The sequence below is a fragment of the Rhinolophus sinicus genome, chromosome 5 (assembly GCF_057876585.1).
Source record: "Rhinolophus sinicus isolate RSI-liver-muscle chromosome 5, RSI-T2T, whole genome shotgun sequence".
NCBI lineage: Eukaryota > Metazoa > Chordata > Mammalia > Chiroptera > Rhinolophidae > Rhinolophus > Rhinolophus sinicus.
The window spans coordinates 27,452,610-27,479,117 of NC_142505.1; the positions used below are offsets into that span (position 1 = coordinate 27,452,610).

General features: G+C 37.8%; 1 protein-coding gene across 1 annotated transcript in view; it reads right to left on the bottom strand.

The window, feature by feature from the left end:
- Nucleotides 1–26,508, bottom strand: part of KCNH8 (potassium voltage-gated channel subfamily H member 8) — a 323,786-nt gene that overhangs the window by 36,037 nt on the left and 261,241 nt on the right. The window contains exons 12-13 of the mRNA XM_019726038.3: nt 5,254–5,292; nt 452–810 (exon numbers count right to left, since the gene is read on the bottom strand). Of these exons, the coding sequence (XP_019581597.2) occupies nt 452–810; nt 5,254–5,292 (398 nt within the window). The remainder of the gene's footprint in view (nt 1–451; nt 811–5,253; nt 5,293–26,508) is intronic.

The following is a 26,508-nucleotide window of genomic DNA, read 5'->3' on the forward strand; positions in this document are numbered from 1 at the left end:
CAATGATGCAGCAAATAGTATGGAAAAATAAAAATCCACACTTCATTTCCTTTATAATTTCAACTCATTGCTTCATAAAACTTTTGGTAAGATACAGGCATTGAAAGGATAACATCTATGAAGTTTGTTCCATCTCTTTTAAATTTGTAAAATTACAATGTAGAAATATACATTTATAGCAATAGAGCTAAATGGATGAAGGGAGTTGAGAAGGAATTCTGAACATGTAATGGACCCTTTTGAGAATATGACTAAAACTGTTCTCCTACTGCACGCACATCCACATAGAAGTAAAAATTACACATAAAATGCAGGCAAGCTGAAGAATCCAGGCTAGGAACCTGTGTAGTAGAAAGGCCCAAAAGGCTGACTAATGTACTGGGCAGGTACTTGTCTGAATAAAAAGCAGCCATTTTTCCCTGGGAAAGAATGATATGATGTGAATTCTTACCTTGGACTGAGGTCAGGGGATGTAGCGCTATTCGAAGTTGAAAGCTGTAATTTCAAGTTCTTCTCTTTCCTTTTACCATGGTTAGGAGGGTCAGTTTCCAGTTTTGTTTTGGGAGAATTTGAACTGGAGACTTTGATAGGTGAGTGAAATGGCACTGTTCCTGAGGCCAGCTGCTTCAGGCTTAAGCCCAGATAGCTTTTATTGCTTCCAGGCTTCTTGCTGCGCGAAGAGGAGGACCCCCTTGTGTAGATGGGAGATAGGGAGGCTGTCTCTTCTTCCTCCCCCTCTTCTTCCTCTTCCTCGTCTTCCACGATGGATGGGAGTTTCTTGTTGATGCTACCATTTCCCTTGGGCTCTGACTAAATCAGTGGATAATATAGATTAGTACAGATTGTAAAGACCTCTTGAGAGGTATATCATTCATGCTCAAGGTCCTATCTGAACAAAGTCAAATCCCTTAGAGACTTATTTCTCATCAAAATTAAAGAATTTCAAGATTTTGTTATTAGTGATTCAGGTGTTAAAAGTCTCCCCATTTCTCATCTTTCCCAGGTTTACCCTCTCTGCTTTCCTGGTGTTAGCCCACCAACTCTTCTCTTGGAGGAGAGCTATGTAGAAGGTATATTTTTTTTTACCAAATTTGTATCTAGATTTTAATCAGCCTGCTGCTTGTAATAGTATATGATGGCGTGCTCTTAAGAATGAAGACATTTTCAATGCTATTGGAAGATCTTGGGCCTTGTTACTTTAAATTTATAGGGTCTTCAGTAGAACTTGATGTGGAGAGCAACCAGAAAAATTATACTGTCCTTGAGAATAAAAAATATTTCCTATTTTGAATCACATAGATGGAGGGAGATCAGTGTGTCCTCAGCTACTCTTGTTTTCTGCTTTCCCTTTTTTTTTACAAGTCGGTTGGTAGAAAATGGAGCAAACCATTTGATCTGCTCCCCTTGAAAAGTCCTGTGAGGACCTGCCTGTTGGCTCAGGTGGTTGGAGTGCTGTGCTCCTAACTCCGAGGTCACCAGTTCAATTCCCACATGGGCCAGTGAGCTGCACCCTCTACAGCTAAGATTGTGAACAACAGCTCTCCCTGGAGCTGGGCGGCTGTGTGCTGCCTTGAGCGGCCCACTGGCAACTGGGCCACCGACTACTTCAGTTGGGGGGAGCGCAAGGCTCATAACACCAGCATGGGCCAGGAAGCTGTGTCCTACACAGCTAGACTGAGAAACAATGGCTTGAACCGGAGGGTGAGGGGAGACAAAAGAGGGGGGGGGGGAAGAAAAACCTTGTTGAAAGGAAGAAAGTCTTGCCAAGCTCTATCCTAGGACCACTGGACCCTTAACTGGGGTTATTCAACCTTATAGGCTAAGAAGAAGCAGGGAGGATGGGAAAGGACATGAGGTAATGATGGAGGGGCAGGGCAGAGAGGGCAGCAAAGGCTAAGCTAGTGTAGTGGGAAGCCCTCAACAGAGTCACTATAAGAGTATGTGTTTCTTGCTTTGCTCCAAACATGGCTTCCCTTCTCCAAAAGGGTCAATTCATTTTTCTATGCCTTAGTTTCTTTTGAAGATAAAACCACTTATAACCTGCCCATCAATAACTTTTAATAAAAATGAGATAACAAACTGAAAAGGCCTAAGAGTACTATTTAAGTCTCATGAGCTCTATTATTATTACCTCATCTTAATAAACAGTTGATTCATTGGTGTATATGGATTTTACTATCGTATAATGATAAAGATAGCAAAAAAATGAAATTGAACCTGTGGTAACTTAAAGGCAATAGCCCGTTCAGTTTAGGTCCCAACTGCTAAGTGAAATGGTCAGTTTACTCATGGTTTTTGTTTTTTGTTTTTTGTTTTTTTGTATTTTAACCTTAGTGGCTCAAAATTTCTTGAGGATATGGCATTATTAGACTCATCTTTCCAACTAGATATGATTATTTTAACTAATGGTGAAGCCATAAGTTCTGTATTAGAATAGTAATGGTATTGCTTTTATTTGTTTTTTGTTTTTCACAGCATTTAAAAATGCTGCATTTTTAACAAAAGACCCACATGGATTGCAGGAGAACATTTGTATGCTCTCCTATGTTTCCCCGAAAATAAGACCTAGCTGGACAATCAGCTCTAATGTGTCTTTTTGGAGCAAAAATTAATATAAGACCCTGTATATTATATATTATATTATATTTTAAAGACCCGGTCTTATAACATAAGACCGGGTCTTATATTATAGTAAAATAAGACCAGGTCTTATATTAATTTTTGCTCCAAAAGACGCATTAGAGCTGATTTTCTGGCTAGGTCTTATGTTTGGGGAAACATGGTAGTATCGCAGAATAGAAAAATTAGCTTACTCAGCAAAAGGCACAACAGGACAAACTTATCAAAGAAATGAAAAACAATGAGTGAATTCTCTATTTGGACTTCTGTTTACATTTGTATTGGCAATTTAATCATTCCTTTGTTTCAAGGAGGTTCCATTTGCTGTACTAAAATCCTCTGACCATAACGTTTGTTCTACAAGTTTGTTTAAATGTCATACTTCCATTTTGTCATGGTGACTTGGTGTCTTGGAAAAATTGCTTAGATACTGACTCTTATGATCAAGGCAGCCACCATTACTTATACTAAGAATTCATTATCCCACCTATCATCATTGCAGACAGGACCCAAATGTATTAGTTTATTGAACACCTGGCCCCACATGCAACCTCTATGAAGGAGTACCAGTTACTTTCCTCCAGCCACCTATATAGAAATACCCACTTTGCTTGTGTGGCTGGATTCACTGTGTCTATAATGTCATAAAGTTCAACCATAAATCTCTTCCTTCTCTTCTGACCCACCCCTTCATTTTCTCTTGAAAAATGCTTCCATGAGGGCAAGAAGGTTTTTATTCTCATAGTCAAAGGAATCTCTAATTTAGCTCATGATATTTTTCTGGGATAGTCATTTTAAACTAAAAAAATGGCTAGATTCAATCGAACCTATCTTCTCTAAAGAGGAAGCAGGATAAAGTCCAGTGGTTGAATGCATGGATTTTTGGCCGCACAGACCTAGAAGTCCTGTGAGTTACTACCTATAAACTTGGCCAAGGAATATAATTGTTAAAAGCCTTGGTTTCCTCACCTGTAAATTGGGAGATGAGAAAAATATTAGATATTAAATAGTGAAAGTTAAATACTTAGCAACGTGCATTGAATGTGCCTAATAAATGCTTGTCCTTGCAATGCTGATGATAATCATGAAGAAAATAGAAACAACATTTACATCAGGAAAGGGGCTTCAGATAGTACTGGTTTTCTCTTTTTACATAATCTCTTCTTTCTTAGCTAACAAAACTTTTAACAAGGCAGCTGGGCCAAAGATCACGTTTTTCAGTTTCCCTTGCCACTTGGTTTAGCCATAAGGATAAGTTCTAGGATGGTAGCAGGCAAGTGGACAGGTTATAAGGAACTTTTAGGAAGACTCCTAGAAAAAAGAGAGTCTCTCTCATGCTCTTTCACATTTCTTTAGTTTCTAGTCTGGAATATTGATGAAATAAATGGATCTCCAGTGGCCATCTTAGAAAAGGAGAAAATCTTGAAGAAGGAAGCCACACATTGAGGATGATGAAGCAGAAATAAAGTTTTGGACCCTATTGACAAACTGTTGTATTGTCCACTTCCTGCTTTTTTCCATGAGAAGAAATAAACACTTAGTGTCTTGAAACCCCTGTTAGTATGGTGGCTTTGATATTACAAATGAACGTCAGCCTAAATTATACAGAACTTCTTTTTTTTTTTAAAGCTAAAGATGTTATGTTTTGGGGAGAGATGTTCATTTTTAGAGTGCTATGAAGGGGTGAGAAATTCAAATTGGAAAATCCAAAAGGCTAAATTTCACTGCATGAGAAATAGAATATAAGAAAGGTCTGAGGGAAGATGATTATAGTAGTGAGAAAAGGCTGCCTATTGAATAGAAGAGTTGAAACATAATGACCATTTTGCTAGTTCCTCAGGAAGGATTTTGCAGGGATGAGAGAAAAAATACTAATGCCTGAGAGAAACTTGGTTGGGTGCATTGAGATGTTTTAAGAGCTTTTAAGGAGTTTCTCAATAGTATTAAAAGTAAATCTTATTTGCTCATATTCAGTAAATTATCAATATCTTTGTAATGTATTATGTAATTGGATTTGTGTGCCTCTGTATATATGTGTGTGTATCTGTGTATTCATGTGTGCGAAAACTGGGTTCTGCTTCAAGGAGAGTACAGAATAAGAAAAGGAGCTGTTGATAGGGTTCTTATCAGAGGATTATTTATAATTAAAGATTAGATAATACATCTGACAAATCACTGTTTCTTGGGAAAGTTTTCTGTGAAATTAAAGGATTCTTAAAAGTTGGGACTGCTGTAAGAGCTCAAGTGAAAGTACGTCCAAAATATCTCTGAACCATATTTTTTACATTATGGATAATCATGTTATGCCATCAATCAAATGCTTAGAAGAAAACATTAGGCTACTAATTTTAAACACAATGAAAGTACTTCTAAGGTCATTACCTCATGACTTTGCTATTTTGGGTAGGTTTTGGTAACAAACTACTTTTCAATAATAACAATAAAACCCTTAAATAGAGGTATAAGTTTCAATACTTCTCTATTCCCAAACACAAGAAAGCCAGTCGCCATATTTCTCATTGGGAGATGTGTTAGGGAACATCAAACATAAATACATAAAACCCTCAAAGAAAAGACAGATTTATTGAAAATCCTGCAGATTTTAGATTTTTTGCTCTTTGGCAAAAGCCATACCTGTGAGACCGTAGATTTGTTCGATAATCTTGATATCACCTGAAGAACAAACAAACAAATAGAAGTTGTAACAATCATTTAAATCTTCCCAAGTGGTTTGTGACTGAGTGAAATGTAGGAGGCAAGGGACAGAACATTCAGAGAGAGAGAGAGAGAGTGTGTGTGTGTGTGTGTGTATGAGTAGGGGTGACTGATTCACCTGCGTAGACTAGAGAAGAGAAAATACCTCCTGAAAGATGCTGATAACACCTCCACATCCCACCCTGTAGGAGCTCTACTGACCAGTGTGTACAATAGAAAAAGGGAGCAGCAAAGTTAATGTGTATTATAGGACACCACACCTAGGAAATAATGATCAAAATAGTGGTCTTATTGGCTATATTTTCCATCTTGATGCTTCATTCACTCTTCTTTGTTTTCCATCTCCCTTATTCCAATTTACTCCCCTTTTGCCAAATTCTCTCATGTTTCATGAATTTTTTCTCTGGCTCTGTGGAATCAGCAACCCGTAGAATCTTTTCTTATTTAATCTTATGTCTTTCTATTTACCTCTCCTTCTTACTTGAATACAGGTGGGAGTTGATGTCTCCTTTATGTCCCCTTTGTTTTACTCACTATGATGCTCCTTGTGAACTAGGATTAAGTTCATTCGGCATCCTAATCCCTTATTTAATTGAATTTAAGATCCCATTCATTGTAAAAAAAAAAAAAGAAAAAAGAAAATGCTGCCAATCAAAATGTGACATGCCATCAATTGTAAAACAGATCCCAATTTCAGAGATGCTAAAATGTGAAAACACATGTGTAATGCAGAATCACTTAAGCTTGGATCTCAGAACACATCACGTATAAAATCAAAGTTTGGTACTGTGGAGGAGTATATTAAAAAAACATGCACCTTCCATGATGTATAAAAAAGCTCTGGAAGTTATGACATATTTTGGAAACATGCTTCAGGTCTCATCGAAATTGCTTTTGCTCAAATATACTTTTTACATTTTAAAGTGCTAATAGATGCTATATTTTAAGATCATTTTATTCACATAACGAAACGAAACCAAAACAAAACCCAAAACCTTGCACTCAAAAATGATCTGCCTAATAAGTGAGACATATTTGGTAATTCTGTCACCCTCTCACTGTTGCTTTGTTTTGTTTTTTTCCCCCTACATGATTGGGGAAATAGATTTGTTATTATTTATACAAATGTCAGCATCATTATTGCTGTGCAAATATATGTTTCTTTAATGTTGAATTTCATGAAAGCAGTCAACCCATTCTACATCTGGTTAGGTGCCTAAATATGCATTAATCAGAAGTATTGTAGACATATAAGTGTTGTACTAATGCCCTAAATAGTGACAAATAAAAGTGGAATAATTTAAAATGTGGAAAATAAAACAAAATTGTGGTGCTGTTGCTACTGTGGTAGACATGAAAAGTGTTTTAGTTCCAGCTTGGATGAGAGAAAGAACATCCCGGTGGGATTCAGGAAGCCTGAACGGCCGCGTCAGAGATGCCCTCTGAAGTGTAAGGCACTGGTCTTAGCAGCTTGTGATTTGGGCGTGACTCCCAGCTCCCTGGTTTACTACTGGCATTGAGTTCTGTCAAATTGTAAATCCCAAGGTTGTTTTTTCTATATCAGTGCACACAGATTACCTGGGGTCTCATTACAATGGGGGTTCTGCTTTAGGAGGTCTGGGGTGGGGCCTGAGATTCTGCATTTTTAAGGAGCACCCGGTGGGTAATACTGATGCTGCTGGCCCAAAGGGGAAACTTTGGGTAGCAAGACCTCATAGCTAGCATCACTGTTATTACCCTGTCACCTATGAATTCATTTAGTATTCACGATGACATAAGCACCCTGACGAATGCTTCCCAACCATTATGTCCACTAGTTTTCATTGCAATCCTAGGACGTAAGTAAACATTGTATAGCCAGCACAACTGTGATAGGCTCTCTGAATAAATCACTTCATTTACATATAGTATTAATCACATGTTTAAGAAGAGTAGGAGGATGTGTTCGTTCTGTTGAGTAATCCTTCATGCTGATCGAAATGCTGTGAAGTGCAGAGAATATAATTTCATGGAAAACCAGAACTTTAAAGCTAGAAGTGAGCGTAAGGAGTATCTGCTACAATGGTTTGCACACCTGGCAGGTAATAGAATGTTTTGAGAAGCACTCCTAAAAAAAATCTGATTCGGGACCACCAACTCCAGCCAGTCTCCTTCAGTTGGTAGTGAGTGGGGCCCAGGTCTTTAGGTCAGGTTTGAACCACTGAATTAGCCCAATTCCCTAACTAGAAATGTGGAAATTGCAGCCCAGGAAAGTGAGATAGCTGGCTTGATTCATGCATCCAGTTAGTGGCAGAACCTCTACCAGAAGCCGTGCATCCTGACTGTCAGTGTACATTATACGGAATCACAAGTTTTCTCAGGTACCTCCTCTGGCACTTAATGCTATTACTTGGGCTGAAAGACGAAATACCTGATGTATTGTGAAATTTGGCACAGGGGTTGATGATTGCTACAAAGCAGACCCAAAATAACTCGTGATACTAAGTTACTCAAGCACCTCTTTAACCTTTTCTGAGTCATAGGTCTTTTAGGAAATCTGATGAATTCTAGGCATTGGCTCCCCTGAAAAAAAAAATGAATGGATACAACCTTTGCATGGAAAATGTTTATCAATCCCATGTTCTTGTTCCAGCAACTAGGATAAGACTTAAAGTTTTTGAAAGTTTTGAGGAAGGCAGTCCTGTCCAATTTTGCATCCCTCCCACATAAATGTTTTATATCTTTTAAGACAATAGGAAGAGTTTCTGGCAATCTCTGATGGGGAAAATTTAAAAAAAAGACTGAAGTAATAGAGGCTGAGAAGATAAAAGGGAAGTAAATCAGACATAAGAGAAGGAATAAGAGTCGTAATAAAGTCTTGAGAGAGAGAAAGCAGATTGAGGACCAGCCCACTTAGACCTCAGAATTGTACTCTTCAGTTTGTCAGAACAGAAGAAGGCAAGTGTGGGCAAGAAGAACTAAGACTATTTCTTGGCACAAAGTTATCATGAATAGAGGTAAGGCTTTATAATCTTTAGACTGGCAAAGAAACACATTCTCAGCTATGGTGAGTTGGTTTAAAAAGTTTCCACGTTGCTTTTCTTCTTCATTTTCCCTGTCCTAACCAGCTAAATTACTCGATTACTCTGTGCGTCCAGTGGGAACTGAGAGGGAGGACTCTTAAATTGGAAAAATACTGCTCATTGGCATGAAGGACCAGAAGAGGAAAAATGTCTCTTTGTACTTATATAATCTGGCATAAATAAGCAAAACAAATTCAGAATTAAAAAAAAATATGTGTAAAGAAGGCCTCAAAATTCTATTATTGAGCTTGAATTACAAATGGAAATCAAACATACTAAAATTAATAGTAATTTCAGATGTGAAAAATGCCATCGTAAAAAAAAAATCGATTCTGTAATGTTTATTTTACTGAATGAAGACATTTCTAGAAGAGCTTTCATAGGCTCATGTCTGACTTTGCCCATCCAATTAATTTTTTCCTTAAGGTGTTAAATTCTTGAATAGTAATTTTTCTGCTATTAGGATTTGCATGAATTCTTTTGGTTGGGAAGGGAGCTTTTGATTTCTTTCATCTATTTCTTCCGCCCATTAAAATACTTTCTGACACGGTGCTATGACAAGAAGGTTTAGGGCCCAGCCTCTCATGGAATGCGAATGCCTCACCTCTAGAAGGAACTTGAGTGGTTTTTCATGAGTAGTGAGGCATTATCAATAAACTTGCCTCACTTTCAAGTTCACTTCAAAAGGCTGAGCCACCAAGAAGTTGACTACTATGAAGCCGGAAGGAAGCAAATGTGCATGAAACTCGCCACGTAGACCTAGGAATCCTAAACTGTAACCCACTGGGCCAGTGGCCCGTGGCAGGGAGGAGATCTATTTCCATTGTTTACTTGGTCTGCAGGTCAGAATGATAAACCCCCATGTGAGTCTGTAACTGCCCTTTCCACTACAGAATCTCATAAGACTCTCTAAAGTGCTCTGGTAAGAATGTTCTGTACAGCTGATTGCTCAGTTGTGAAATGAGATGGGAATTACAAGGCTCTGCTGTCTGGCTGATTCATGATACCCTCTGCTTTGTCAATAACGCCACATTAAGTCACAAGGCAGACTGAAGGAAGGAACATGTGTCCTCATTCAGAAAAAGGGATTAGCACATATTTTATCTTGTTCACTGGACAGCCACATAACCAGTACTGGTGGCTGTTTGGGATACAGAGAATATGGAGCATACTCTCTGATAACCCATAACTCACATAGTTAAAATGTCCACTCTTACGAACCCATGCATAATTGTCATAGAATACCGGCAAGTGGCAAATCAGTAAGTCTCATTTTCATTTCTGATCTGCTCTTGTAGGCTCAAGTGAAGGTGCTGATCAGTAGCGCATGACACCAATGGCAGGGGCAGATGGGAGGAGTAACTGGAAACCTCTGGAGAAAGTACAGGCTTTGAACAAGGGAGCATTCCTTTTCAACTATTATACAAGTTTGAGAGTTCACCACCTTCTAATCTAAAGAAGAGATTTTTGAGGCTGGCCTGAATCCCTAAGTGGGTAATACAGTTTCTATTGTTTCCTCTGCTTGTTATATAACTTGGAAAAGGAAATGAGGTTTAATGAAAAAACTGATGATTTTGACATTTTCCAGTTTCACACTGAGCTTGAGGTTATGACAAACTATTAAGACCTGGAGGAGAATTCTCTTCCCCTAAATAAATACCATCACTTCTGATGCAGAAAGCCCCAGTCAAATAATTGAGTCCTGAATTTATGCTGTTAGAGCTGGAGAGTTAGCTACTGCGTCTAGAGGGTAGGAAGCACCACAAAAACTCTTTATCCATGTATATTATGGTAAAAGGTCTGTGGGCCAGTGGATGCGACCCATTTAAGAGGTAGTATAGCACAGTGGTTAAGAGCTGGGATTTTCCTAGTCTCATCACTTATTAGCTCTATAACTGTGGGAAGCATATTAATGGGGATGGGATAGGTAATGCTGCGGTAACAAATAATGTGCTAAATTTTCTTGGCTTCACATAAAGAATTTTGTATATCTTTCACGTACAGCAGTTCTCCGCTAAGTGGTGATTCAGGGACATAAGCTTCTTCTATTTTGTGGTTCTGCCATCATGTCATCTCAGAATTGTCCTGTTGGGCGCATGGGACAGAGTATGGGGCATGTGACCATCTTAGCCGAGAAGTGACATGTCACTTTTACTGGCATTCCATTGCGTGGACCCAGTGTCGCGGTCACTGTCAGTGGAAATTCTGAGTTTTATTTCTTTCTCTCAAAAATGATGATGATATCTAGAGTTATTTTGAGGATTAAATTAGATATATATGTGTAAACTAAACAAATCTTGGAGGCCCAGTTGGTCACATCTGGCATTGTGTCACATGAAGAGAAATGCAGTATAGCAACCAAAAGTAATTAAAAACAGAATTCTTATCTTTTTGTGTGTATCTTTCAAGACCCTTAAAATGATGTGTTTGGTAACTCACAGTAAGACTTTTTAAAAAATTACCCCTCCTGTTTTTATCCCATTACCAATAACAAAGGTTCCTCTCTCAGTTCTCTCATTGAAACTCCCTAGGCCTTCTGTTCACACTTCTCTTCCCTGCTTCCTTCTGGCCATAATTCTCAACATCCCTACCAGAGGTGACCACCAGGTGGTGCCATGCCTCCTGGGCCTCTGGTTTCTCCAGGGAGAGGGAACCTGCTGGGCAGTGTGCGTCTCACCACTTAATTATCCGAAAGGAATTCTCAAATAGAATTTATGGTGAAAAGAGTCCTCACATTGCTGCCTTTGTGAAGTACTTGGTCCAGTGCTGGCATAAAGAGTAAATCCATGTTAATAACATAATAAATTACGTTATTATTGATATCTTGATTATGAAGAAAAGTTTTCTTTGAATTGGGTTAGTGGTGAAGAGGGCATTATTAGCTAGGTCATGGATATCTAAACATTCACATAAATGGGTTTGTACAACTTGAAATGAAAGTATATGTAGGACTCGTTAACAAGGAGGCCACAAACTTCTTACACACGAGTTTCCGCCAAACTGTTCTTCTAAGCAGAAGCGCCACAAAAATACACTTTTCTTTTCACAACAACAGGTGGAATACTTCATGTAAAGTCATAGTTTGACATTCTCTTCTTTTCTCTCAACTCCTTTATCTGCTTTAGTTAAATAAAACAAGACATTTTCGAATTGTCCATCAGTATGAATACAGTCAACTAGACATTGATAACATATACAAATGAACTCAAGCACAATTTTAACTTCCTATTCTGAATTTAAATGCATGAATTACAAGGTTCAAGCATGAAAAGAAAATTGAAAAGAGTCACCTCATACTTATTTAAACTCTTGAAAAATGCAGGATGGTTTTGAGGGAGAGAGAGTTATTTAATTGGTATGTGGTTCATATCATTCTAGAGAGAAAAAGGAGGAAAATACCCACTATTATGCGAAGCAAATTAACTAGAAGTCTCTCGGCAATGATAAACAGGTTTGAAGATTTCAGACTCAAGGAGTTATGTACCAAATCAATGATTTGGGAGTTCAGCAGGGTAATCATGCTAAAAGAATAAATTAGTTTAAACTCATTATATTGAGCTGGGATCCCATGACCCCCCATGACCTGCTTCTGATTAGGGTACAATGGCTCCGGGTTAGTCCGTAAAATCAGCTACTCTGTAATTGTAAGGAAACACAATAGCTGGTTTCATAAGATTTTCAGCATACATGCTGAGTACTTCGGTTCCAAACCAGGTTGGTGAAGAAAGATGCTCAATTTGGTATGAGAAATGTGTGCACTATAATCCCCGATGGCACTTTTAAAGTTAATGCAAAATGCCTAATTTGGGAACTAGGAAGCCCATTGTCAATTATACACTATAAAAAAAAGTTGAGCAACTCTATATGTTGAAGTCAGTGTTTGCACCAGCAAACCGAAATGCGCTACTTTGTTTATTTGAACCATAGTGCCTCAGTTAAGCTCACTGAGCCATAGAAAATAAGAGGCCTGATATGTGACCCCAGTAGTTGGGTCACATAGGCAGCTTCTACCAAATGCATGCATTTTTCAATTAAAGAAATCTTTGAAACTTTAGCGTGAAGAACATTGTTCATCATAATGTTCATACTGTAACCAAATATTCAAAAATTTATAAGTGAGAAAGACAGGCTCAAAGTTTGTACTTGTGAGACGAAGCTTCTTAAATTGCAGTTTTGTTGTATTCAATGGTGATATGGGTAGCACTGCAAGGAAGATATTATTGAATAACTAGATATTGACTAAAAACGAGTCTTCATAAGAATTCAGGATGGGATTATAACCCACTGAAATTTAGGAAGAAATGTGTCTGATTTGGCATTTTTGCACCCCTCACCCATGGTACTCTAGAAGTTCACAGAACAAAAATTGTCATAGATAGAATGTCTGATATATCTCGTTTCCTTCTCTGGGTCTGTTTCCTAATAATGTTCTCACCTAAAGCTTCTCTGGGGGGAAACATATTCTCTAGGTATTTATACAGTGTGTGTATTTTCTATTTGTTTTCTTACTTAAATTTGTATTTTGATCTTGCGCTTTCATCATAGAGTAGAATTTTCCTTAACCTCTGAAAAAACAGTAAGGAATTTAGGCTCCCCAAATTTGGGGAGAAGTGAGTCAATGACCTCTTTCCTGAAATTGTACCATGTGGATAAGCTTTTACAGTTATTACACGGCCACCTAGTCACACGGTGGCCGTTTCCAAGTTTTGGGAACATCACAGTGGTATTCACTGAGGAACTCCTCTTTGTTAAAATGTGAATAGTGAACAAGGCATAATACACTTCGAATTGGCATTACTACTTGCAGCAGGCTCATTCTGATTACAGAACTATGAACTTAGTTAATGATAGATTTTAGTTATACATGTGAAATGTATATGCATAATTCTCTTGAGAACAAACTTTTCTCTCCAAGTTATTTCCATGATCACAAAATATGCACAAGTGACTCTACTAGAAGGATGGTGCTTTCATAATTAGTAACACAAATTTATGCAAGCCAATTTTGGCCCTTCAGTTTCCGATTTACTGGATCAAATTTTGCTTGGTAAGTTGTTTCTTTGGGAGCTGTGGGAAACTGGCAATGTTGGATGCTGGCAAGCGGTATTCATTTGCCACGCCTCACGTTTTCCTTGAAATACTAAGTAATGTCATGCATGCCAATTCTGCATTTTCTAAAGAACATATTGTCATTTAAAGACAAAACAAAAACATAATAAAATGAAACACAGAACAAAAACAATGTAATTTGGCTGAACCCCTTTCTCATATTTGAAAGGTTTCTTAAACTGTAATTAAAAAAATAATGGAAAGACAACGCTAAAAGGGCCTGTGTCTCAGATTGGTTGGTTGTTCACCAATTATCGTGTTTCCCCGAAAATAAGACCTAGCTGGATAATCAGCTCTAATGCATCTTTTGGAGCAAAACTAATATAAGACCTAGTCTTATTTTACTATAATATAAGACCTGGTATAATATATAACATAACATAACATAACATAACATAACATAACAACATAACATAACATAACATAACATAACATAACAACATAACATAACGTAACATAACGTAACATAACATAACATCACAACATAACATAACATAACATAACATAACATAACAACATAACATAACATAACATAACATAACATAACATAACATAACATAACATAACATAACATAACACCTGGTCTTATTTTACTATAAGACCTGGTATAATATAATATAATATAATATAATATAATATAATATAATATAATATAATAATATAATATAATATAATTAATATGATACCGGGTCTTATATTAATTTTTGCTCCAAAAGACGCATCAGAGCTGACTGTCCAGCTAGGTCTTATTTTTCAGGGAAACATCGTATGTTCTGTCAGACAGAGCTTGCTGAGATATCTCCGGCTGCGTGCACGTAGGCTGAACCAGATAACTCATTCTGGCTGATGGGATGTAAGCAGAGAGATCTATGCCATTTCTAGGTCTGACCCCTCAGAGAGGCAAGGAGACCCTCCACATTCTTTCGCTTAGTTGGCTAGCTGCCCAGGTATAAAGTATCTAGAGGATTTTGAATTCCAGAAGAAACTGATGCCTAAGGGAGGATTGGGCCACCAAAGAGAGAAAGTCTGGATCCCTGAATCACCTAGTGAAAAGCTAGCATCTGTCCACCATCTGTACATGGCAATATGAATGAGACAGAGCTCGTAAGTCTTTTATCTACTTACTGTATTAGGTCACTGAGACCTGGGGTAGTGTGTTATAGCACTTAGCCTGACCGAAAGTTTCTTAGCAATCTCCTAGGCTAGAGATAAGGAACTGGAGATAAGGAACTGGAGGCCTGTCAAAGGAGAACAACTTGTACCAAGTTATACAACTTGTATGTGTCATGAGTTTAATACCTAGCATTCATTGCTCTTTTTGACAGAATCCTGTTTTTGTTTTGCCATATATGATGCTAACATTTTGTACTATCAAGATGGAAGGGTGACTAATAGCTTCAAAAAATATGTAAACTGTATAACTAGAATATAAATATGCTTTGTTCGCACCAGTCAGACTTGAGACTGTTTATGAATGCTGGCAAAATGCAGTGACGCAGATCGGTCACCATATGCTCTGCTTTTAAAGACCTTAAGCTTCAGGGTGGAAAATATAAGTGGGATTACCACATCATGGAAAGCTTAGCATCTTGCAGATGTCCATCTCAGAATTTTCCTTAATCATTTTCCTCAATGACATAGGGACCAAATCCTTTAAATCCTAGTTCATTTGACAGAAATGCAGCTCCCTGGGTCCCTCCACCCTTACAGAGAGTTTTCACTATCACACAACGGCCTTCCAGTGCATCGTTTCAAGGTAGTACTTCAGTTATCATCGTAATGTGGCCTCTTCTTTGCTTCATATTCTGGACTACTTGGCTCTTGTTTCCTCCCGTCAGAGCTGTGGCTGTTTTTTGTGTCCTAGAATGCTGGGTTTCAGTGCTGAGCAAATACATGCCTTGGATCCGATGAAAGGAAAGGCCTGCCGACATGCCTGCCGAGCACAGTCTGCGCTGCAGTGTAAGCAGACTGTCTCTGCCATATGTCACCCTCTCTGCTGTCTACACCCTTTTGGGGAACTTCACGGGAAAAGCACTATTGAAGATGTTTATCCTGGGATTTTGTAATATGTTTTCAATTTAATTTCCACCAACCTAGCTCATTTACAACAGCTTTAATCATGCCACCCACGGACTCTATACTGTTACCATTGAGTCTAGGTTTGGGATTCCAGGGCTAACTGAGGAAACATCTCACATGCCCAAGGATGACCTGTGAAATACCAAGAGTGCCCCAAAAATGTATACACATGACTTGTATTCATCTTTTGTTATCGGTATATATTGAATACTAGAATTTTAATACAGTTTTTTCCTTTCTTAAATTGTGTATACATTTTTTTTTTGGCATCCATTGTATTATTAGACTAGCAGAGCCCAAATAGTGAAATATTTACTGCAGTAAAACATTCAAGATTTTTCTAACAAGTCCCAGGGGACCAAATTCTTGAATAACCAAACAAAAAAAAATTATGTTTAAGAATTTTTAACTTAGCCACAGGTAAAAGTATTTGGAGATGGACTGAGCAATGTGAACAAAACTCTAAGTTAAAAACGTTGCTTCTTTCATCTATATTTTCAATCTCTCTATATAACTATGTATCTGTATGAGTGTGTGTACATACAGGAAGTACTGAGAATGTATTTTTTGGAAAATGTGATATATTCACATTCCAAGGAGACTTTCATTTATTTCAATTAATAAGAAGGCCTCCAATTTCTTACAAAAATGAAACTGGGACTGGAAAGAGATTGAAATACTGTTTTGTACATTTGAAATGATGATGGAGTGGAGATTTCACAAATTTATACTTGAACATGGAGCAAGGGGCAGATGAGAAGCAATGATGTGTGTAGCAGGCTGAAAAGCACATACTTGAATGGGAAGAAATTCTCCCCGAGTTAGTTTGTGATCACAAGGTTATTTAATCAATGGACGGATTTATGAGCAAATGAAAGCACTAATACTAGGGGAGAGGACAAGTTGAATGGCCAAACTACAATAGTTCTTGCCGTCTTACTTGTCATCTTGTTAATGAGACGTCTTTCCTGTAACATTTGGGAAACCTGGGTTTTTGATGACACATGACAAGTCATAGCTTTAATGTTCAGAAGATGAAAGTGAATGGTATTGTGAAGATTCAGGCTAGCTTCTGCTGTAAATCAGAATGCCTGAAGGAGCCCAGCCCCTATTAGGGGAATTATGTTCTGATTTGTGGCAGAGTACATTAGTGGACATATGTACTAGGCTGGAATTCAGAATACCAGAGTCTGACTTGATTTTATACTGTTTGATTCTTTCACTAATTCTGTAATCTTAGGCAGGGACTACTTGGACACCCAGGACACTCAGTTCCTTCACTTATAAAGTAAAAACATAATCCAAACATTCAGGGATGATGCGAAGATTAAATTTTAAATTAAATGAGGTAATGTAAGCAAATTGCCCTGCTCATAATACATCCTTAATAAACATTAGCATCCTTTCCTTGTCAGTAGATGTGCTACTAAATATTCAGTTGACAAGAGAAATTAAAACGTGATGAGATAGATACATGTTGATTTTTTGACTGAATCTTACTAGAAACACATGCTTGGTATGATTGATAGAAGATGTTATCCAAAAGTGAAAGTCCACTTTGACTGTGCAAAGGGACTATGTCATCTCATTTAAGCATATAATTCACTTACATTAAATAATTAGCCCAAGACTGGATTTTCAGTTCTGTGAGTAAGTTTTCATTTTCCCCTCCCCTTAAGCCACTTATAATCAAAAGAAAAACTGATGTTTTAGTGAATGGTACATAAAGTCCCTTCCAGTTGTAAGATTCTATTCTGTGGATATGGAAATATGTATTTACGAGTGAATGAATTGAATTCCAATAAGCATTCATCATGCACTTACTTTCTCCACTCATTTCACTAGAAAAAGGATTTCAAAGATGGATAAAACATGGTTATTATTCTCAAGAAACTCATATGTATACAACTGAGTTTTCCCCTTGTAACTTCGTTGAATTCTTATGGTTCATTTTTAAAAACTTTTTCATTAATGTATAATATACAAGGGGAAAAGTGCACAAATCGAAAGTGTACAGCTTGATGAACTACCAAACAGTTCTGTGGTTCATTTTTTACTTAGATATTTGTCAGGTGATGCTTATTTTCCCATGGAAACACGTTTCCTGTGAATGCTTCATTAACTTATAACATAGCTGGCTTCATTGCTCACGGGATTAGGGGACAGAGCGAGAATTTCTAACTTTGTATTGACGGATTCGATAAACTTACACTAAGTTTCAACTGGGTTTTGGAGTGAGGTGGTTTGGGCTTGAAATTGTACTCCCTGACTTCCCTTGCTTTCTTGCTGAGGGACTCCAGACCAGTGTTTCACCTTCCTTATTCTTGACGAGTTATTTTATCGCGTACATGACTTTATCACCAAGTTGTTGTGAGATTAAAATAAGTTAATGTTTATAAAGTGTTTAGCCCACAGTTTGGCTCATAGAAGCTACTACACCATCAGCAGCATCAATATCATCTTCATTTTATATAGAGCCTTTGTCATGAGGGCAGGATCTGTCACCCAAGTCTGCAGGAGAACTTAGAGAGAGCAAACTCCACACTTCGAAGGCTTAAATGACCATCAAGAATGCAGTGTGGAGTGGAGGACCCTGGGTCCCCCCCCAAGTAACAGTGGGGCAGGATCGAGGATTCCTGGTAGATGTAGCAGCCTAGGTAATTTTTCATTTTCAGGGAATGCACAGAAGTTGAGCTCTGCCTGTTGTGTTGTGGTGTGTGTGTGTGTGTATGCATGCATATGCAAATTTGACACTTCTTATTTAAAGCTCAACATCTGCTGTTCCTGCAGGATGGAAGCAACCAGGGAAAGAGGGAAAGAAAGACGTTTTTGTCTTGTTTAGGGGATGGCGGATGGTCCTTTATCCTCTGACTTTCTCAACTCAAGTGACTTCCCTCTCCCCTCAAGGAGTTTAAGGATTTAACTGCTCACTGTTCAACTTGCAAACACAAGTTGAAATAGATGTCATCAAAAAGTGGCTGATCTCTTTGAAGGGCATGCTTTATGTTATTTGATGGACAAAAGGTTACACAGGAGAGAATCCAGAGGCGATGAAACATGGGCCCATTCGGGGTGGTTTAATGCTCTTTGTGTGTTCTCTAGTTTATGTACTTTTATTAATATATATTTAAATGGCATTTTGTTCCTAAGAAAGTATTGCTGAGATATGATTATACATCCAACATGATGCAATTATCTGCAGTTCACACAACCCCTAGCTTTGCTACATTTGTCCAGCAACTACCTCTGACCACCCACCCATTTTCTGAATCCTGTCTCTTACCTCAACTCTTCAGTTCACTGGGTAGCCATGGAAATCACCACGTTACTCAATCCATCCTTGAGCCCCTCTCCCCTACACACACACACACACACACATTGATAAAACCTCAGTGAGCACTTGACTTAAGCTGAATACTCAGTCTTTCTACAATAATCTAGACTCAGCTTAATCTGCTGCCCCCTTGAATTGAGGAGCTGCTATCTGTGGCCATTTCTTGCCACTCGGACAAGGAAAGAAAGATGGAAAGTCTACTGAGAAAGAGAAAAATGGAGAGAAAAGGAAAAGTAAGAAATGCAGAGAAAATGGAGTAGGAAATGGAGTTTGAGAATCTGATTATAAGAATTCCTGGGATGCAGATGTGCCTGTGAGTGTGTATGCATTGTGTATGTGTGTGTCTATTCTATTTATTCCCATAAGATACTTGGAATCCTCATAAGAAATCTCCTCTGCTTCTAATGCTCTATTTGAGTTGGGTTTCTATTGCCTGCAGTCAATGTCCTTATTCCTAATTGCTCCCAGATTTACCAGGATTATCATGCTGGCCCTTTTGCCAATGCCCCACACTAACTCTGTCCTAAAATAAGAATTTAGAAAAGAATCAGTCTATAGTTTGAGAAGAGGTAAGAGTAATCTCTTTTGTTTTACAACTTTTGAGCAAATAAAGTCTTCATCACTCTCACACAGGAGAAACAGAACTTCAGGGTTAGAAGGGAAGGTAAACTTAGAATCCAGTGGAGTCCAGTCCTCTCCGAGATCTTCAAGGGGGAAGTAGATGGCAACGAGACTGATTATAATGGAAGGAATGAAGCAGTAAGCTTAGGCAATCACTAAGAAGAAGGCACTGCAGGTCATTGTGCTGTAGTCAGAGTAATTGGATGTGTTAAGAAGTGCATGAAGTTCAACAGCAATCTCCATTCACTCAAAACCATGAGCACAAATGTGATACTAGGCTCTGGAGACACTGACTGAAGCACTGTCTCTTCCTTCAAGGTATCATGTTGGCCACAACTTCTGAATCCATTGAAAGATACCAGTATGAGAAAAGTTTCAGAACATAAAAAATACCAGTGCAAGTAAAATGTTCAGGCTTTACTGAGGGAGAATATTTAAAAATATGCTGTGCACCTGAAATTAATATAAAGTAATATCAAATGTCAACTATAATTTTAAATAAATAGTGATGGATATAAAGTACAGTATAGGGAACATAGGCAATAATATTGTAATGACTGTGTACAGTGTCAGATGGGTAAGACACTTATTGGGCGTATCACTTTGTGAGGGATATAAATGTCTAATCACTGTGTTGTTTTTGTACACCTGAAACTAATAAAAAAATACAAAAATGCCTAGAATGGGAAGGAAAGCTGACATGATAAGATGACATGTGAGTGTCTTAATAGGCAATTTTCTAAGAACAATGATCTCAGAAAGGTATAGAATTAATTCTGTTCTCTTATTACACAAGCTAGTTCTGGCAGATGCACACCTGAGGCAGAGAGCCTCCTCTTGAAAAAACATCTGAGCCGTCAGATATGATTTTTAAAATTATTACTACTCGGTAAATCATTTTCAAGAAAAATGGTTCCCAGAAGCCCAATCTTAGTTCAGACTGAAATGGGAACTAAATTTAAACCAAGTCCCTCCTTTGGAAATAAATCCCTTATCAGCACCATCTTGAATTCAATTGTAATATAGCAACATAGGAGGCAAGAGATATTGGCAAATCACAGACTTCACTTGAAAGATCTATTCAGGCTTGTTTCTTTCTAAAGGAGGAAGCATGTAGTTGAAACTCATGGATATAGAACAGCTTAGTTAACAAGAAATTCTCTATTTGCCAAGAGGTGCAAGTAGACGCAGCGCAATAGTGCACAAGAACTAGATGTATTTTCCAATGATATTTGCATTTGAGATAGGGGCTGCACTTTGGAAACATAAAACTGGAAATAAATATTTATTTTTGCATATTAAAGACGTGGGGTCCAGATCTAAATGCAAATACGTATAAATTCACATTCAGATACCACTGAGGCTAACGCTGATTAGAGAACGTATGAAATACTTGACCAGATTCTATCACATGTATTACAGACCCTATACCTCACAGTTTACCACTAAAGGCACATTTTGATGAAGTATTTTATAACCATATAAAGTAACTTTACTAGACCCTCGAGTTTTTCACATGTAAATTCATTTCACCTCAGAAGTTTGTAGCCTCATGTCCTGGATAATAAAAGTGAGGTGAATAACAGTTCAGAATGATTTAATGCTTAACAGTATTTGATTCTCTACTTTCTGGGGGTGTTAGTGTTGGAATAGTTCACCTATTTCTACAGAAATGTGTATGTTAGCTTGGGTTTGAAGGTAGATCCTTTTTCATCTTAACACATCCTACTATACCAAACCACTTGGAGTAATTACACTACCTATATTGAAAAGTTTTTTTTTCTTTTTCTATTATTCAGCTTAAATTCCTTCTATGGCTTTTGACAACCTCTTGTCTGAACTTTGGGTAAGTGAAAAAGAGCTGTTTTTCAATTTAGCTGTTCTTTCAAATTCTACTACTGACACACTCTTTGACTTTGGTACTTCTAAGAAATACAATTGTAAATTCCCTTAAATTTTCATTTTAGACTCCATTTACTGGCTATACAGGCTGCTGTCCTCAGGACTTTATTCATTTGCTCAAAATTTCACATAGGTACCAGGTCCAAGTAAACTTTTTGATATTTATTCATTCAAGCATTGTATATATATTAAATAATTGATTCTGCACTAGGAGCTGACTTAGGCACTGGTAGGAGAAAATGACCATGAACAAAAAAATGTACATATTAAAATAACTTCAGAGTTTGCTAATGCTATGAAAAAGGATAAATAAGGAGATGTGACAGAGGATAACTAGGAGAGGTAAACTCCAGAACAGGTGGTCAGGTGAGGACAGAGGAATAGCGTTGCAGGAAGAAAGAATCCCAATGCAAAGGCCCGAAGTATGAGAGGCAGGCAGGAACCTGGCACAGCAAGGAAGAGAAAGCAGGCCAGTTTGCTGCAGTGTAATGCTGGACATAAGATGGCATAAGATGAGTTTGAAAGGCAGGCAGGGGTTGGAATGCACAGGATCTGGAAAGTGATGGTAAGAAGTCTGGATTTCAGCAGTCCATGGGGATCTATTGAAATATTTTAAGCAACAGAATGACTTGGAAAGATTGTTCCTATAGCCTTGAGGAAAGAGGGCGATAAGGGAATAAGAATAGACAATAGTTTAGTGGTTACCAGAGGGTGGGAGGGGGGGCAGGAGAGGTGGGAAAAAAAAAGAATAGAGGCAGGGAGAACCATTATATCATTTCTCATTTGTCATGGTCAGAGAGATATGTTTCAGCACCGACCACACACACACACACACACACACACACACACACACACACTCCCCTCACTCCCCTCCCAAGGGCTGATTATGGCAAGTTGACTCTTCTGTTAGTATAGAACTTTTACTTCCAATTATATTTATTTATATATGTGTTAACTAATGCATATGACCACTCTGGAGCTTCGGCAATTAATTGTATTTATATGTATTTGTTTCACTTATATGTCAAGACTGAAGTATTCAACGTTTTAACTACACTATTTAAGCACCGTGCTTGGTATAGAGAGAGTGTGTGTGTTGGTGGTGGTGGTGGGATTGGAATATTTTGATGAATATTGAGGTTTCTAGCAGCTATGCGTCAGCATCGTAAACTACTCAAGTGCCATCACAAATGTCAAAAGTGGAGAAAAGCTGCTGAAAGTGAGTTGTCCTCAAGGGACCCCTTGACTCTGCTTCAGGGACTTTTTCTGAATTTCGCTGTAACCTCTTATGCTATTGGAGATGGGAGTTCAAAGACCTTCACCTAGAGGCCACTGACCCTTAGTCCACAGAAGAAATACCCCTCCTTTTACTAAAGAGGTAGGGAGAGACTGAAGGAGGAGACTTAATTTTTTAATGCTAATCAGATTATATGACAATAATGGAAAATTGAAGGGAAAATGAGGTAGTCAACATACTTAAAATGTAATAGATTTCATCATTTATTATAGAAACCCCTCAGTAAGGTAAAACTGGAAAAGTTACCATCTTTTTTCAACAGCCATTGCCATTCATTGCTCCATAGCTACTCCACCAACTCAGTATCTACCATGTATAAACCACGTAAGATGTTTATACGTAGCCATATCAATATCTGATCTTCAGTATATTAGCATTATTAATATTTGAAAACAGATATTCTAGATACTCTTCAATTATTTTATTTGCTTATCACAAATTCAAAATTTTTATGTTAAGATAAACTAAATTTCACAACCATCAACAGATGAGTTTGTCCTATAATCAATTTTATAGGGTTTACCGTGAGAAGCAGTGAAGCACATTTCTCCCAGTTTGCATAGAGAGAAATAACTAAATTAATCTATGTCACTTTTGGGCCACTTGGGAGACATAAATAGGGGCAAATATAGAAAATACACTGGGTGCATAAAATGCCCAATTAGCATGAGGTCAAAACAGTGCTAAGTAGTCTTTTTCACAAACTTAGAAAATATTTTATGCATTTTAATTAATTTTCCTATGAGAATTGGAGGATCTGTCATTCTAAAGTTATGCAATTTATTATAGTTCTACGAGTCATAGTTCACTGCTACATGCATATTTTACTTTTGACTGTTTCTTAAAATGCTTTTCTAGTTTGTATTTCAAAATGGGTTGAGTATTACTCTTCTCTTTACCCAGATGTTCTGGTAATTCTCTATGTTACCTGATAGTTTATAAGCTACTTGGGGTCAAAGGTGACTTCTAGAAGGCAAAATTAGAAAGACACAAGACAACCAAACAGAGATAGTCTAGCTGATATGTATCAGAAATAATGAGGAATTTGAGGATGAAGGGAGAACATAAAAGAGAGGGGAGGAGAGAGGAGAGAGGAGTAATAAGGGGCTGAACAATGTGGCAGAGTGGTCTCCTGATTTTTAAGAACAAGGATATATAGACAACTTACATTTATATTGTTTGCATTTCTATTATGCAAATGTTAGTCCTTCTACAATGTACTGACCAACCTTCCACAAAGGCTTGAACCAACCCCAAATCCTGTGTGATTGGATATTTTTGTTTGTGTGCGCATGGAACTTAAGGGAAAGAGCTGGGTTCTACATTGGTCTGACACCAGAGCAGAGTTGTAGAGCATAGAGTAGGAATCCATAACTACAGGTTATCATCAGAATATAAGCTCCCCTGAAAGTCACAGTATGTTAGAAACAACACAAGAATTTCTCCCCAGGGCATGGAATTATGGGGAAGGGTGGTCCAAATTTATCCAGCCTTCAGGAGACAGAGCATCCCAGTATCTTAGATATATATGTGCACAGAAGTTTCAAATGATGAAGGATTAGGAAATACGAAACAATACAGGTTTCAGAGACAAGCTCCAGTTCTATTTGCCCTTAAAAATTTGGCTCCCAGGGAACCCTCTGAAAAGAAGCAGTACTTTTGGTTCCAGCCATCATGAAATAACTGATACTGAACGAACATTCCAGTAAAAAAGAATTACAAAGCTGGACGAAATACATAAAATGACTGCAAGCACTGGAGAGCAAGCCACTCAGTAAGGCTTGGAGGGCTGTGACCCCTGAGAAGGGGAAAGACACCAAGGTGAGCACCGCATTTATTCAGCTGTTTTCCTGAGGGAATTGGCTCTTTCAATGTGAGGCGGAATAGTGTAGACTAGAAAAGAGCAAACTTACTGGTGAAGGAGACGAAGGGCGAAGTTCAGGTGTACCAAACCTCCTGGGGTTTGAGGAATAAAATCCCGGAGAGGCGGTAACTGCATGAATGTGGCCCTTGAGGCACTGTCCAGCTCTGAACTTGAGCTTGCACAGGGCAGTGCTCCAAGAAACTCAGAAGAAAACAGCAACTGGGAGGCTAAATGGGGAGCAGAGTTTTCAGCGATGCCGAAAGGAGATGGGGGCTGAAGTTCACGCCCTGCCAAATCGGGGGGCCTTGGGAAACATCCAAGCCTTTTCGCTGAGATGGTGGAAAACTGTTTTAGGAGTGAGGGCCACACCTCCAGCGTAAGGGCAAAACTGAAATAGATCAGCCTAACAAACCTACTGTGTTTCCCCGAAAATAAGACCTAGCCAGACAATCAACTCTAATGCGTTTTTTGGAGCAATAATTAATATAAGACTTGGTCTTATTTTACTATAATATTATAATATAATACCGGGTCTAATCTAATCTAATCTAATACCTAGTCTCAGATAATATAATATAAGATGATATAATATGATATAAGACCAGTTCTTCTATTAATTTTTACTCCAAAAGACGCATTAGAGCTGATTGTCTGGCTAGGTCTTATTTTCGAGGAAACAGGGTAAGAGGAGAAATGGACAGAATGAAAGTGACTTTCTGGTACTCTATCTGCCTGCCAAAACAAAACCGTATCCTTTTTGGAGGAAAATGACATAAACAGTCTTTCATGAGCAACATCAGCAGTTAAAAACAAAATTATGACATTGCCCCAAAAAGGGACCAAATGACCAAAAAAAAAAAAACAAGAAAAAAACAAACCCAAAAACCGAAAAACAAATAAACAAACAAAAAAATACCAGGAGGAATAACAGATAATGAAAATAGTCCTACAAGCAATTCAGACATTGAAGTTTTGAAATCACCATGATTACTGTTTTAGCAAATAAAAAAGAAAATAATAAAAAATTTGATCAAACATAAGGATCCTTCAAAAGTAATCAAATAAAAAGGAAGTAGGGGCTGAGATCCAGTATTTTCCGTTTGTCTGTGCCAATGAATGTTGACTATTTCTCTCTTCTTTCATTTTTTCTTCCTCTGTTGGTTGCTTCTACCCCCTAGCTCACCTCCAGTCTTCAAAAATAGTTGTCATATTAGGCTGTCATGGAAAGCACAAAAGGTACCTGTAGTTTTAAATTTTGATCTATTGAACGGGAAGGCATGAAAAGTGTCTTCAAGAAGAAAAGACAACATAACTAATAGAAAGTGTACAGATTTAAAACTGACAGATACCTGTGCTCACACACTGTCCCTGCCACCTACAGATTTCTGTGATCACAGACAAGTTATTAAGCATTCTGCATCTGTTTTCTGTTCCATAAAAACTGATTGACACTTAACCTTAAAAACAAATTTTAAGCACTAAACGAGATGCTCTATACAGGCAGAGTGCTTAGCACAAATAGATTCCCAATAAATAGTGATGCCTCCTTTGCTGTTTCTTATCATCAGTAGAGGAAGCACACATTCAAAACCAGTAATCTTGAACTTCGGAATGGGATACCATCTGTGTATTGGCTGACACTTGATATCCTCAACCAAGATGAAGTAATACACAATTTGGATTCTTGCTCTATCTTTCAAAGTGGAAAATTCCGGGGGTGCCAAAAACATGCACAACTTGCATTCATCTTTTGTTATCAGTATATATCGAGTATTACAATTTTAACACAGTTTTTTCCTTTCTTAAAATGTGTGTACACTTTTTTGGCACCCTCTGTATTAGTGCCTAACAAAATATCTGCACAATATGGGTTAGTCAAAACAATAGCTTCTTAAACCCTTAGGAA